This window comes from Macrosteles quadrilineatus, unplaced genomic scaffold (assembly GCF_028750875.1).
Source record: "Macrosteles quadrilineatus isolate MER2022 unplaced genomic scaffold, UCM_ALF_1.0 Scaffold_6__1_contigs__length_79288215, whole genome shotgun sequence".
Lineage (NCBI taxonomy): Eukaryota > Metazoa > Arthropoda > Insecta > Hemiptera > Cicadellidae > Macrosteles > Macrosteles quadrilineatus.
The window spans coordinates 51,633,303-51,649,835 of NW_026542599.1; the positions used below are offsets into that span (position 1 = coordinate 51,633,303).

General features: G+C 33.9%; 1 protein-coding gene across 1 annotated transcript; it reads left to right on the forward strand.

Moving 5' to 3' along the window:
• The first annotated feature begins 287 nt into the window (after positions 1 to 287).
• On the forward strand, positions 288 to 16,533 carry LOC128996812 (uncharacterized). The gene is made up of 9 exons (XM_054422292.1): positions 288 to 400; positions 2,467 to 3,750; positions 5,612 to 5,782; positions 7,001 to 7,054; positions 8,945 to 9,074; positions 10,631 to 10,763; positions 10,912 to 11,106; positions 11,814 to 11,954; positions 15,079 to 16,533. Exons 2-9 carry the CDS (start codon positions 2,471 to 2,473, stop codon positions 16,047 to 16,049), a joined length of 3,075 nt encoding a protein of 1,024 aa, XP_054278267.1. The 5' UTR covers positions 288 to 400; positions 2,467 to 2,470; the 3' UTR covers positions 16,050 to 16,533.

The window sequence follows — 16,533 nt, forward strand, 5'->3', positions numbered from 1 at the left end:
TAAAGAAATTTGCTCTTCCAATGTATAACAATTACAAACTTTGTATAGTCCTTGGTAGGTATAACATAATCAATGCTAGCAAGCATTAAGCATCGTTTAAGTAAACACACTTGTTCGTAATGAGAGCACAATGAGAGTGAGAGGTTATTATTGGAGTTTAGGGCTGGACTGGAGTGGGAAGTGGCCATGTGATTGGACGAAAAGAAGGTGAGGGGAGGATTCAAGGTTACGTCGTTACGTTACGTTACGTTACGCTACGTAACTTTACGGAATTCTTAGAGTAGAGGTTATGTTCTGCTAGCCATTCATTAGATTTCCATTTTTGTTTACCCTGCATTTCTTTTTTTAGGTAAGAAAAGACTCTGAATGAAGGATTTAATACATCAACAACATTGGGCAGGTGAGTGGTTTGAACGCGGCAAAGTTTCGTAATTTAAACTGCGTAGGCTAATTTAAATTATTGGCCGGCCTTGGGTCTGTAACTTACTCTATCTAGCATTTCACAACTCTTTAAGTAGGCCTAAGTTTAGGACTGTTCGAACAGAAACTAAAAATGTACTGTACAACTATCCCAACCTATTCTTTAAAATCCAAAATGTTTATAGGCCTAACTTATACTTTGCTTAACCCTTTCAATGCTAGAATTTGTTTTGTAATTTTCTGAAAAATGTTAACAGAGTTATTTACAGTAGTTATTTTGTACTTATTTTGTCTGAAAAGTGCTAGGCTTGCCACTGGGGCAATGTCTAGTGTGCGAGCAAAAATATCGGTAAAAATAAAATTTGTAGGTAAGTACCTAGGCTACTCTCAAAAGTGCTAAGGAACGATAGCCTATGTTCGATTCCACCTAAGATTTGATAGTATGAGGAATTGAAAGAAACCATTGCTGTTTCGAAACAACTACCGAGTGAACCGATATAGGCTAGGCTTATGCCCATTTAACCCTCCGAGTGTCACGCGTCATAAAAATGACGCACAACACACTTTGTGTAGGGTCACGCGTCACTTTTATGACGCACAAACATCGTTTACGGCGAAGGCTCTATGACTGACTGAATCGGATTGAACTGGATCGAGTTAGGTATCGTTCTTTCCGTAATATTCTAAGCTTTCTCCAGAGGTCTGTCTCTAAGCGCTATTCATTTTAGTTCCGAAAATATTGTAGCAGACAGCTGACGTGCGTGTATTTGTAAACAGCTAGGTTCCCCCGGACCGATGACTGATGTGTTTTATTACGTTTATCATTGTTTTAGTGTTAAAAATCAAAAGTAGTGATATACGTGGTGCATTATAAGAAGATTTAAGTGGTTTTGAAGTGCTGGTTGATGATCCTGAAGAAGTAGGTAGTGATATTGATGTAAATTATCAGCCAGATTCCTAGCTATGGTTAGGCTATGCATTCTTAGCTAAACGCTATGTACTGAAATCCGTGTTTCGCTCATAACTTATTTATTTGATAACTTACCTCGCTATATGATTATATATTTGTAATCCTCATTAAATTTAGAACAAAGTGGCTATTTTCAAATATTTATAGGCCTATAATTTATACAATTTCATTGAGCGCGAACTTATTTTTTTTTTGAAAATTTTGAAAATTATATTTTTTTTTTACCTAAAAATTTTTTTTTTGAAAAAATGTTCCTTATGTTTTATATATAATATTGAAGCCCATGATTTTCCAAACAAAATGGTATATAGAACATTAGAATTAACATTGTTTTAAGCTTCTCAGATCCGTTTTAATAAAACCTTGCAAAGGGGCCAAAAATAGGTGGACATTAAGGCCTAAACTATGGACACTCGGAGGGTTAACGTAAACACTAAAGTTATGCCGGCATGATATATCGTTGCTTAAGTTAGCATTAAACTTATTCGGATGAAACCCAAACAAGGATAGGCCTAGGTCTATATCGTTCCATAGCACTTTTCGGGAAAAAGACGGACAACGATACCTTATAGGCCGAACTCATCGTAGCATAGCCACTGAACGTAAGGGTTTAGCGTATTGCTAAAGATAATATATTACAGTTTGTATTGTATATTGTTCTTTTTATGAGCACATTTTGTACTTTTTAATTCTTGACTTTTATGTGTTAATACTGTATTATTTTGCATTATAGCTGTTTTGGGTTTTATACCTGTAGGCTAGTTATTGTAAATTGTTTCAATAAATAAATACTAGATAAATAACAAGCTAAATATAATACAAATTCAATAATAGCACACATTTTTACCTTCCCTGTAGTAGTGAGCCTAATTACTCATTAAGCTTAATGTTATTTCAAGAGGTAGCCTAAGTTACGTTATAAGCTAAATCTTCACAATTAATAAAATAAATTAAAAATCCAACTGGGTTTAAATGGAAATTTGCTTAATCTGCAGGTTTGCTGCAGCAGGGGAGTTTTTTTTATCCTAAGAAATAGGTCTATATGTAGGCCTACTAAATCCAAGTCTATTTTTCAGAAAAATGGCTGCTCGTAAGCTGAAATTTAAACCAAAGCCGGTTGTTGGGGGAGCTTTGAGAAGACCAAGAGAAAAAGACGATGTACCAGAGCTGTCACAACAACCAACTATCCAGGAACCTACCAATGCAAATGTTACCGGTACTTCAAATCTTGAATCCAACAACCCTCCAGAGAATGCAAGTGACGAGGGAAATGTTGCAAAACGAAATAAATTGGAACACTGTGAAAACATATTGACTGTAACAGATGTAGGAAGTGAAAAGTCAGGCCTACCCGATTCAAATACCTCAACAGCGGAGTCAAATGTTGTTAAAAATTATGTAAATGAAACATCACAAGAAAGTGCAAGTGCTGTTAATAGTGACATTTGTACTGCTCTCAATTTACCAATAGAGCAAACTGCAAGAGTAAATATAGGAAAACAAGGTAGTTCAGAGTCAGTTATAAATCTTAGTGTGTGTAGTAGGCCTAGTAAGTTGGTAGATCCATCTAAAAATTCGGCCAGCAATGAGCCAAGCAGTGAAGCTGGTTTTTTGACGCCTAACTTCGTAGAAGAATGTGATGCTGATTCAAAATCCGTGAACAAAAAAGTAACAAAGGGTGCACCACGTTTTGGGCGATCCAAATTTAAACCAGTCTTGAATAATGGTTCTAGGAAGAAAAATGAGTTGAACCTCGATCCTGATACTGACAAAAATGTGAAATCAAATGTTTATCCAGTTGCTATCATTCGAACGTCTGTCATAAAATCTGTTGAGTCAGAAACTAAGAATGTAAATATAGTCTCAGAAATAACTGCTAGCTTTGCCTCTTTGGAATCAGATGAAAGTGAAAGTTCTGAAAATCAATCACAAACCAAAGAAAAAGAATTCTGTCCTAACACTTTTCGGTTTTGTGGACCTAGTGTTGCAAAGTCCAAAACAACTACAAGAGAACCTTTTATAAATTCCGATCAAGAGCAACAACCATCGAGTTCAGATTTACTTTCAAGACCGGATCAACCTAACCAAAATCAAGTAGACCAAACTTTAAATAAAAGCAACTCCGATGAGACAAATAGAACTGACCAAGTTTCGTCACCTACCAAAGTTCCTATATCACCACTGAAATTGTCATCAAAGGTATTAGTACCCAAACCTAGCCCTAATCTTCTGGATCCAGGAGTGAGAAGAATTAGTTTTCAAGGTAGTGATTCAGAAGATGATACCAAGAAAAATTTATTTCTGCTGAACCATGCTAAACTGGGAAAAAGAACCAAAAGAGATAAGGATGCAAAAAGCACGTAAGTTTTACCCCCTATAGCGAATTGATCCCATATAGGGAATAGGCTATTACCATTGGTAGGTCTCATGGATGCAATGGACTTCGAGACTAGAGTACGGTATGTTGGTTGCTCCATTTGAGCAAATAAAATATTATCTTCTTTCAGTGGCGTAACAAATTTTTACGGGCCCCCCTGCAAACTTATTTTTTGGCCCCCCCCCCACTCATGAGTTATTTTTAGACCACCAATACAACATAATCAAACGCCCTCCCCCTCCCACCAGAGTATTTTGTGGACCACCTATACAATGATCAAGCAGATTAATCATAAAATGAGTGGTAAATAAATTATGAAAAAAAATATTAAATTAAAATATTAAATTGTGAGATATGTTCCATAAAAGGGTATGTGTTGAGTATTTTCAGTCGTGGTTTGATGGAAGTGTTACACCACTACATCATTATATCAGTTTTAGTGTTTGTAAATAGTTTTGAAATCAAATAAAAACCCCTTATTTTCCATCCGTCTATCAGAATGTTTATATCAAGGAGGTTAAAAACTTTACATTTAATTTATCACACATGTTATCCATTTTTATTTCCCTGATAATTAGACTAATTCGTTAATTACAAGGCAAAATGTGGTTCGAATTCCCCTATTAACCACCTTAAGCCCCTTAGTTGCCTTTTGCTGTATTAGCTAATTAATTAACATCTGTGTCTAATGTCTAAGGAATATGTCGGCCTTAGTCCCTTTCAACACTAAAAGGTTGGGCTACTCATCTCCATTAATTCTTGGCTTAAAATACCTACATTGTTATGGTCGCCATTTCAAAGTAAATTATTAAAGTCAATCAATCAATTATTTAAGATGGGGACGCCAATATGTGCGTATTTAAACCCAAATATGACTGAAGGATGAGAAAGTATTAATTTATTAGGTTAGTGTAACTCTTTGGTTATAATTAACTCATACACTAAAAGCTGGTTAGTTTAATAGATTGAGGTACTATAATCACAGGCTAAAATAGCCTATTGCATTTTTTATTTTACCGTATCTTTGTATGGATTTCAAGCGTCTTATTATGTTGTAAGCGTTTATCTTACAACTAATGTCTTTAGTAATGGTTAATTGTGGGGCTAACAAACACAGTCAGTAGAGTAGCAGTATATTGTATTTAACAAAACACAATCAATATTAGGACAAAGATAAAATGTAAAATAATACAATATTAAATGCCCCAGCCAACGTTCATGACTCCAGGCTCCAAAGTAACAAAATGATTGCAGACGACATAAGTAGTGCACGAAATCACCGAGAAGTAAAATATTTCTCGGTGACGAAAGTAAGATTGCATAATAATCAAAGACCCACGTTATAATATAACATGATAAATTTGTTACCCTAGGCCTAGTTCGTTATCACTGAAGAGGCCTAACGAAATTAAACGATAACTGATAACAACATATTATTAATAACATCAATGTTATTACTTGTTCAATACAATTATTGAATGAATGAACTCCAATTTTTCGGCCCCACTCGTCTCACGGGCCTCTCCGCTCACCGTTTCCCGCTCACCGGTTCGCGGGCCCCCTCAGCTCCCGGGCCCCCCCGCATCGCGGGCCCTGCGGGCCCTTCTGTTACGCCACTGTCTTCTTTACATAATCCTACACTCATCCTTCACTCATATTTGGGTTAAAATACGCACATAGTGGCGTCCCCATCTTAAATAATTGATAATTGAATCTTAATTTTATTTGTACCTAATTAAATTTATCCAATTTTTATGATCAAATTGAAAGAGAAACCTCTTGGTTTTGATATGGCTGTATTTGTTTGTAAAAGCCTACTGTTCTCACTGTAAACTTTGTTTTAGCAAACGTAAGCTGTCCCAAGGTTCAACTTATTCAAAATTAGGCCAAGAAGCACTGATAAAATTCAATGAGAAGTTTGGAAAGCCTGAAACTTTGGTGGATCCTCCAGACAAAGCCAAGTTGACTATGTTGGACTTGATATTTTATAACCCAAAATCCAATCCTATGTCTGTGTAAGTCATGTGAATTTCTCTGAATTTATTAGTTTGTATTACATTGGCCTAGTTCTTAAGGTGTAAAGTTCATTGTTTAGGACTTTACTATGAAAGTAAAAAAAACTCAATTTTTAATATTTTATCTAGGGGATCATCAGAGGTCACTTTTTACCTATCACTTGTTTGCTTATGAGAGTGGTTCTTTGGGACTGGGAGTATCCTTGAAGAAAACTTCTCTCCTGACCAGGGAAGCTTAGTAAAAAAAAGTATGGTACATCTTGCTATTACAAATCGTCCCCTTGTCACAAAATGGAACAACCCCAAACACCTGTATCCCAGGCTAATCGCATTAGCTAAGAAAGTTACCTTAGAGATGTTGAGAACTTGCTTTAGTTTAAAGTTTATTTTGCCAAAACAAGCCTTTAAATTATCAGTCACTTTTAAAACACAAAAGGAGTTAAAAAACAGTAACAAGGTAATTTAAACCACTATATATAGGAGTTCAATATTTAACTTTCTAGAGAACAGGAACTACACATTATTTATGACATAAACCTTTTAATACTAATACTTTACTTTACTATGAACATAAAAAGAAAAATATTGAAACTTTCATCAATACTACAACGTTTTATGGTTAATTTCAAACCATAAAAGGTAATGTAACAAATATAATGTTTGTATATGAATTTATTCTAATCTTTAATGGATATATATTTTTTAAATTTTTTTCCAAACAGAGCATTTAATGTTCTTAGGTAACTAAGAAAAATGCTAATTTATACAATAACGATTTATTAATACTGTATACACATCTTCCAGATGCTAACTACAGTATCCTTTATAGGCCTATATTTTAAATGCCACTGCATTTCTTATCAGTATTATGAAGATAAAATTATAATTTATGTAGATGGAATGAAACATCTCAGATGGCTAACAGTTTTTGTGTTGTAAACTAAAGTGTAATTGATTTTCTGTATTTATGCCATGCTAATTTGGCTTAACGATTCCAACTAGGATTCTTGTCACCAAGCATTGCATTGCTTTTATCTTAAAATTAGAACTAGTGGGGATATTTGTTTTGAATGTTAGTTAAGTGTTTGTACAATTTTAATCTGATGTGTTGTTACGCTTTAGTTGTGTTTGTTCTTGTAGAGATGGAAAATATATCTACAAATGAACTAGAATTAATTGCATAAATGGTTTCTATCAAAACTCTTTCAACATTTCTAGGAGCACTGAACAAACAAAGGGCCGAAAAAAAGAAGATAAAGTAGAAATGAATTTGTGAGTATTAAAAAAAGTCCCCATTAATTTTACATCAGTTTGTTGTGCTAGTATTCTAGGGATGGACGAGATTGGATTTTTAGTTCGAGACGAGACGAGATTTTTTATTTCTCATAAAATTTCGAGACGAGATTTCTCTTCTCATACACAACGGGAAATGCACGTTCGAAATTTTTACCTGATTTTGTAACATTGTTAGATGACTGTTTAAATACTAAAATAATGATAATAGGCAAGAATATTTACAATCTTTCATTAAATAACATCAGCATAACATTTTCTTATTAATCACGCCTAACTTATTAAAAATGCCTACGATTAGGAAACATGGTGATATCAGTTAGGATAGAGTTCAACTTATCCTAAAATAAAATAAAAGCAATATTAATTTTTATAAAATAGTTACTTGTTTTGACTTTTTTTATAGTAATATAACATTCCTCACACTGCTTACACTTAACAAAACTTCTCAAATGTTATTAAAGTAATATTATTCAAATAATTAAAGTAATATTTACATTAAAAGAATTAAAGTAATATTTACATTAAAAGAATTAATTAAATAAGAACGCCTTCGAAAAGGAAACGCAACTACAACACGCTCCTGTATTGCGAGTATTGCATTGACTTTCTGCAAACGTTTTTAATTTTTTTTTTTTTTTTTTTTTTTATTCTCGTCTCGATAAAAATCTCGGCCAAAAAGTAATCTCGTCTCGTGTAACGAGATTGAAAATTTCCCAAAAATTTTCCGAAATTTCGAGACTTGACCATCCCTATAGTATTGTTAAGGTTTCATACATTATTCCTTCATTGTTATAATCTAAGGCTTACCTTACGATCCAATTGATTTATTGTGGAGACCTAGGTTTCTACGCCGGAGCGTTATCGTCAGTCCTAGGCTAAGCTAAACTTTTTGTGTTTCATCTCTTACTTGAGATATTGTCGGTTGAATAGAATTTTTACAAATATAAACAGACATAGTGGAGAAGTTAGATGCATGGCCATGATCTAACTTCTCCACTATGTCTTTGTAAATATTTATGTATATTCAGTGTTTATTTTTATAAAAATTCTATTCAACCGACAATATCTCAAGTAAGAGATGAAACACAAAAAGTTTAGCTTAGCCTAGGACTGACGATAAAACGCTCCGGCGTAGAAACCTAGGTCACCACAATAAATCAATTGGATCGTAAGGTAAGCCTTAGATTATAACAATGATTAATAACGATCCAGAGGCTATTTCTCCAAATTATTCCTTCATTTATCTCTTTTAACTTCCAAGGCTGACATATCGGATGCGAGTCATAAATTACCCAAACCTCCTCTTGCAACTATCAGGTTGATCATTGTTTTTGTGTATTAGATAGTTAGAGTCTGATCAATGAGCAGGGACAGCACCATAGATTGAAGGTTCAATCAAGTCTGAGTTTATCTGTTCTGGTAGACGTTGGTGTCAAGTTGACTAAGTTTAAAGCTATTTAAGGTGGATTATCTGTGTGTGTTGCACATTAAATCATGCATTTTGCTTAGCCTTACTGTGTGTGTTCGTGAGGAAACATGATAATGAAGTGTTAGAACAATTAAATTCCAATCGCAGAATAATTGCCAACATTTTAATTATTATCTATTTCTAACAAGAAGACTATAATATACTACGCTATGCAATTCCGCTCTAATTCACCATTGACATCAAACACCAAATTAAAATAACTGTTCCAAAAAACTTACAAGAGGAAGGGAAAGAAAATTAAAAGCCAAATAAAACTGACCCTTTTTGTCAAATTAAACTAAATGTTAATGCAATAAAGAAGTTGTAAGAATTTATATAGGCCTATTGTTGAATATAATGCTGACTGATTTGTTTTTTTGCCATACATTTATTTGCAGGATGGTGGCAGAAGCTGTAGAGGAGGAGAAGGTGGACGATGTAGAAGAGGAACCTACAACACCTGCAGTTCCAGTACCTCAGCTGAAAGTTGGCCCGGACGGACAAATCATGCTTGACCCTCGGAGCTTGGTACGTATGAGTGTGGAGACATCTTCATTGTACTCGTGGCAAAACCATCTCAGTGAACTTGTCAATTTTCTATCGCACATCTAAGTAGACTGTTTCTTCAATTGCAAAAATGAAACCTTGACTCAGCTAGAGTTGGAAATCTAGTCGTTCGTACACCTCTAACATAAATAACCCTTCCGTATAGTGATTGTTTCCAACTGTTGCCCCTACCTGACTGGTATCAGAGACCAGCAGACCTGGATTCCTAATGTTGGCCTGACCTGAAGGACTAACACAATTTCAGGTCCCTGTCCAACTATGTTGGTTTTTTTCAGTGGGAAGTCTGCTTAGTAGGAATATCACTATTAGGCTGGGCACATGTGTGTGAAAAGACACGTTTCTCTCCTCTAAAATCAATAATTAGATCTTGTAAAAAATATTTAATAGTGCTTAGTAGCCCTGGATCACTGGTGAATAAAATTGTATTTAATTTACCTGTTCCTCAGTGATCCTATTGTCGTCCATGGCCCCTGGTTTTGAGATTAAAATGTGATCCTTAGGCTAATTTAAAATGTGCATCACTCAATTAACTTAAATTAGCATGATGATGAGATTCAAATCTGAAACTTGGTCGCTATAGACAACATAAGGATCACTGACGGATAGGTAAATTAAACCATTTAAAAAATATTTATCTCCAGACACTAACAAGAAGAAATATACCCCCGCCGCAGCAAACCTGCCGATTAAGCGAATTTCCATTCGTCTGAATTGATTTTCAATTAAATATATTTAAATAACATTAGGTTTAACGAGTACCTACGTTTGCTGCTACAAGGGAACTAATAAAGTGTGTTTTTTTAGTAAAATATTGATAGTCTAGTATAAAATAAATAAATTTGCAAAGGTTGATCAAATTATATCTACACAAACAAGCAAACAACAACATTTTACAAAATTCTCTATAAGAATAACATGGGAATTTTAAATTTATAATTTATTTTATTTTCTCTGTTACCAATAAGCGAACAAAAGTACATTTATATACTAAATTATTTGTTTTTTAAGCTCTTTAAAAAGGTCTAAAGAGAAATTGGGGAATTTTGTGTTTTGAGGATCAAAAACGAGAAAAATCAATTTTTACCCCATAAAACACCCCGTAAAGCCCCGTTCCCATGGTCCGATCATGCTGGTTTGCGAACTTATTCAAGTTTATGCCGCTTTACACCTTTAAACCAAATTTCATCAAAATCGGACAAAAATACTCAAGTTATCGCGTTCACAGACACATTCAAACACCGGAACGCTATGCATATATAAAAATTTGAACGAATGGTGTTTTTGGCCTCTGGGGACATCAAAATAAAAAGTAAATTGGCCTAGGTCTTACCATGCCACCTACGGTAATAGCTACTTCCCTATAGGGAAATTCGCTAAAAGGGAGTAATTACAGTTTCAGAGTACATTCACAATGTTGAGAGCAGGAAGTTTTAAAATGTAATACGTGGAGGCTTCTCATAGAGCATAAAAAATGTCCCTTTTTGTCAAGTAATGAACCTTTCCATTTTCATTTTCAGGTAATAGAGACAACAGAAGTCAAAGAAAAGAGGGCTGTAATGGAAAAATCGGGAATCGTTAGAGAAACTGGAATAACTCGTTACAATACTTATAGCAAGAAGAAGCACATTAGAAAGGATTGGACGGCTTTAGGTATGAAGGTTATTATTTTTAACCTCTTGATAATCAAGATAATAACGACACAATAAAATAAATAGTCAAGCTTATAATTAATTTATCCTGAAATTGATTTTGTACAATCTTTAGGAACATTATTTAAGTACATTTGTTTTTTTTACAGAAACACTGCAATTCTACAAGGCTCTCAATACCATTGGTTCTGATTTTTCACTGATGACCAAACTGTTTCCCAATCGTACCAGGCATGATTTGAAATTGAAGTTTAAGAAAGAAGAAAAAATAAATATGAAATTAATAGATAGAGCAATGACTGCTCCTGCGGATTTTGATTTTGCCAGTTTACAGAAAGAATTGCGTGAGTAATGTTAGCCTATTTAATTAATGTCTTTTATAGTTTTAAGTATCAATTCAAGACACCAACAAGCTAATTTCTTGAACTAGGCCTATTGATTTTGTCAAAATTTTTGAGTTTAGCTTTGAGTGGATATATCCGTTGTGAGTCACCCTGAACCAAAAAAAGTGGTTTTCGAAGTGATGTCTATCTTTGTGTGTGGATGTAAACAGTAAACAAATATTTAGTTTCTTCAGCTGTGTTGGCAAGCCTGACAAAGTGTAACAGATTCAAATTGCAACTACCATTGCCATTTCTCTTGGAATCTACTTTTCTGTTGTTTATATGTGTTTCTATGGACTTATTTAAAGGTAAGCCTGCTTTCCTGTCAATTTGCTCAACAATTCCTGGCAAATACCTTATCTTTTAATCAGATAACCTCTATAAGAATACAGTTATTACCGCTCCTTTCATAGTTAGACCAAAGATTGCGCCCTTGTAGACTTATCATCATTAGCTGAAATCAACAATTAAGTTTGATTCTGACGAGTTTACATAGAGAGGGTTTTGATATTCTACATTTATTTTGTCCAGCGAGTGCTCTGGTATTAAAACCAGAAAGTTACAAATTGCCAAAAGTCCTATACTCTGTTTGTCAGATTTAAGATTGTTTCACAACTTATATATTTTCTGAGAGAGATAGTGAATTACGAATACTTCAACTATTTCAGAGGAAGAAAATGATGAACTTGCTAGGATTGCAGAGAAAAAGAAAACAGATATTGAGAATGCTAAGAGGGCACGAGCTATAAAGAAAGAAGATAATGTAAAACCTAGGAAAAAAGAACTCCCAGCAAGATTGAGAAGAAAAGGTAAGAATATGAATTTTATTTTGTTTAATGCTAACAAATTATTTTTATTTAAACTGTAAAAAGATCATCATTATCTAAAATGCTAATTTTGTATGGTCCAAAGATCAAAGTAACAGAGGGTTCTCTTGACCAGAAAAACAGTCTCAACTCTCTATGCAGTAAAAACTCATTTACAGAACCAACAACCTCGATTACAAGTTCACTTTTCAAATCCCCTTGAAAAACCATAATACTCAATGTTAAATTAAACTATACCTAATACATTCAAAAATTACGAGGGAACTCACAACCTCTATGATAAGTCATTTTGAGAAGTCAGCCTTGATAACACGGTATTTACATAGCTCTATGAAACAGCTCCCACGGGAATTCACCAGAATGGATGTTTTTGAGGAAATTTGTCAGTTCGGTCTAGGACTAGTAAAAGAGTAGGGGTATGGGTGCTCCCAATTTTCAGAGCATTATTTATCTTTAACAGACCAGTAGCTTTGGATGTATAACATTATTCTAGTTTACATCAAACGTAATTCTTGTACAGATAATGCTGTTTGGCTACAGCCACAAGACTGAGTCCAAAAAACAAAAATCAATTACTTTTTTGTATAGTAATGTATGTACTGTGTTAACATACCATCACAAATAATTAAACTGTTATATTTTTGATTATACTTACATTTTTAGCGAATATCCCATATAGGGAATAAGCTATTACCGTAGTACTCATGGTAAGACCTGGACCCGGGACCGATTTTTTTTTGTTTTGAGGTCCCTAGAGGCCAAAAACACCATCCGTTCAAATTCATATATATATGTGTCCGTTAGCGCGATAACTTGAGCAAAAATTATCGGATTTTGATGAAATTTGGTACAAACGTGTAAACCTACGTTTATTCGAACGAGTTTGCGAACCAGCATGATCGGACAATGGAAACGGGGGTTTATGGGGGCTTTTATGGGGTAAAAATGGGGTTTTCTCATTTTTGACCCAAAAAACATAAAATTTTGCAATTTCTTTCCAAACAATTTTGTAGAGCTTAAAAAAACATATAATGTAGTATATTGAAGCATTATAATGCGCCTAATGGTTACGGAGAAAATTCCAAAAAATTGTAAATTTAAAATTCTCATGTTATTCTTATGGAGAATAGGCTAAGTAAACTGTTGTAGTTTGCTTGTTTATTAACATATTTTGCCCAAATTTGGAAAATGTTTTTATTTCTTACTAATTATTAACATTTTACATAAAAAAACACTTTTACCCTCCCTGTTGCAGCCCTAAGTATGTGTTAAACTGATTTTTTTTAAATAGGGAATAAATGTAATATTTTTATTTTTTAAGGAGACAATTTAGTGTAAATCCAATCAGGCAAATGGAAATTCGCTTAGTCTGCAGTATATTTAATAACCTATTTGAATTCGTTACACAGTATAGTACTGTACTATATATTAGGCCTCATTATAAAAACACTGTGTCTTTACCAACCTTGTAACCTTGGATGACACGACTGCTGGTCAAAATTACCTTCATAACACGATCAACAAGAATAGCACCTCGATAACATGATTATTTTCCCTATTCCCTTGAGACACTTGTTATCGAGGTTCTACTGTATAACCAATGACTATTGGATACTGAAGAACCAACCTTACATGTGTTTTAACCTGAGAGTGAAGTTTATTACTACAGTAGACTATCTATTAATAAGTGGCTAAGTACTACAAGATATTGAGAGACTGAGTGTCCATGGACAGTCAAAATCATAGGTAATGCAAACCTAACCTATAATGCCCGGGAAATAACTAACTCCAACATTGAATGAAATGAAATAACTAAACATCCAGTGTACATATCTTTTAACTTTGTTTTACATACTGTATATTCACAAAAAAATAAATTTGATACCCCAAGGCAAATTATTTTTATTACAAAAAATAAAACACATGACTAATGTAACTTCTTAAATCTAATGTGCTGTTGGGAGGGAAGTGACTCATCGGTGGACGGAGAAGTAAACAAGAGCGACTATAGTCTGCCTCTAAGATGCTGGGCTTCCTCACGCTAAACATTTTGGTCGTCACTGTATAACATACATGGTTTTTATGTGATCGTGGTTAATCTGCAGTGTGGTTAATCCACTCCTATATAGTCGGGAGTCTACAGTACTTATGCTTGCTTTTGGTTGACCGGTGTTGTTAATGCTGTAAAAAAAACAAGTCCTATCTATGGCCGACATAGAATAACACAAGTAGACTTCTCATCCCATGTAAAATCTGAAGATTGTTTGTATTTCTATTTCTAGTTCATGTTGGTGACACATCAGTGGTACAATCATGCTAGTGTCGACAATGATTTTGTTTCTCTTATTTTAGGGAAAATGTTATGATTTGCTTTACTTTTTGTGTATAAAACCAGATGATGAGCTATTGTTTATGATAGGATCATTTTATTTGTTCAAACTAGTCTTGAAATAACAAGAAACAAATTGTATTAAAAACATGTGCCTGGAGGCACCGGTTGGAACTAACATTAAAATTGTCTTCAGCTGGATTGATAAGGATGAGAATTCTACTAAGCGAGTGTGTGTTTAAAATAATCTATGGTCGGGAGATAGCATCATTGGGTGAAAGTTTGAATCCTAGTTAGGCCAGGATGTGTGTAACTCAGTTTGTCTATCTGTGGCAGAGACCCGCCTAAAATAAACAAATGCCTTGTAAGTTGCACATCAAATCAAGCAATTAACTACTTCTTACTCTTCACTGTTTGTCCACCAAAAACTTGTTAAAAAAAATAATAGTTTGATGCTCATATAATGAATGAGGTAAAACTAAAACAATGTATAGTTCGGTCATTAAAGGTCAAAAGGTTTTAGCAGTGTGTGTTTTTGGTAGTTTGATCTTTTTAAAATAGTTTATAGATGTTATGAAGCAAATACATTTTCCAAGACTGTTCAAAACTGGATAACCATATGAATAATCCTAAAAGGGGTAAAATGTAATTGTTCGAATTTTGGTTTAGTAGGGGAGTGGTCATGTTACTCATACCCTCTAGTATTCACTTTCAACTCATGAATAATTTGTATCGACTGTTAATCTATCCTATCAAACGAAAAATTATTTTTTTCAGGTGCTGCTTTCCTGAGTTTTGACGAACCTGAAATGGACACTATGAAAACTGTTAAGAAGGCTGTTAAGAAAAGGAAGAAAAGAAAAAGAAAAGTGAAGACTGAAATGTTAATAGTGAGCTCATCTGATGAAGAAGATATCAATAATGTTGATTCAGACGAGTGTGAACTGGCCACAAATGAAGCGAGGTTGCTAAAAATGATTAAAATGCAGGCAACGGGCGGAGTAAGAAAGTATAGGCCTAAACACCCGAAGAAACTTAAGGAGTACGAAGAAATCAACGAAACATTGAAAACACAGCTTAAAGATATAGACTCAGATATTAGTGACGACGAGTACACACCGAATGGGCTGTTTCACAGTCCTGTTAGAGACCCGTTCCCTGAAGATCAAGATAAAGACACAAATCAGTGGAGTATGGAAGTGACTACTTCTTGTGGTGTTGAAAACATATTGCTTTTGAAGAATGTCCAAGGTGATCCTAATCTCTCTGAACTAAGTACTGTGGAACAGAACGAAAGTGCCCAAGATCTCTCTTCCTCTTTGCCTACAAGTGTGCGAGAAGGGAGGCAAAGTGGACACAAGTCTACAATTCTAAATAGACATTTTATATCTGAGAGCATACAAATTATTGACCAATTGACTGCTAATGAAAATTTAAATGAAAATAGCGACAACACGTCACACAAGCAAAATGAAGGACAGTCAAGTAGGCCTAGTCGAGTTGATGAAGAACCGAGAGAAAGTCTAATTCCACTTCCAAGTTTTGAGTCGATGAACCGTTCACATCGAACTGTGTGTTATGATTTGGAAAACCAGTATGATTTGGCTCTACATGGCGGAGATAATGTTCACGTTTGTGAAACAAATAGTTCTTCAACACAGGTATTAGTTATAGAAGAGGATGAGAATAATGTAAATCGAAAAGAGATCTTCTCACGTCCTTCTGAAGAAGCTATTCTTGGAAATTAATTTTAGAACTATACCTATACACTGTGATAGTATTTCTAGTTTTTGTTTGTTTAACCATTACCATGTAAATATCCATTTTAATTTCCATTATTGTACAGCTTATATAATCATTTTTTTTGTTTTACTATTTAATTGAACCATTTTTAATGACACTTTAAATAGCAGTTAATTTCTTATAATCATATACAAATTTTAATTATTTATTATATAGAGAAAGGATCCGTGTTATATGGTGATAAGGTTAGAGTTTAGACCGCCTCCTAGAAAAAAAGGCAACGCAATGCTCAAGAACACTCTTAATTTTGGTAAACCAATTAGGTCATTATTTTAATTGATGTAATGATGATTTTAAGTTTTACAAAAATGTCAACTACTGTATACCTAAGTTTATTTTGCATTAATATTTTGCAAGCAGACCGTAACATGTACTTTTTTACATCTATTATTATTTTATTACTTTACAAATATACAAACATCTTTAAAG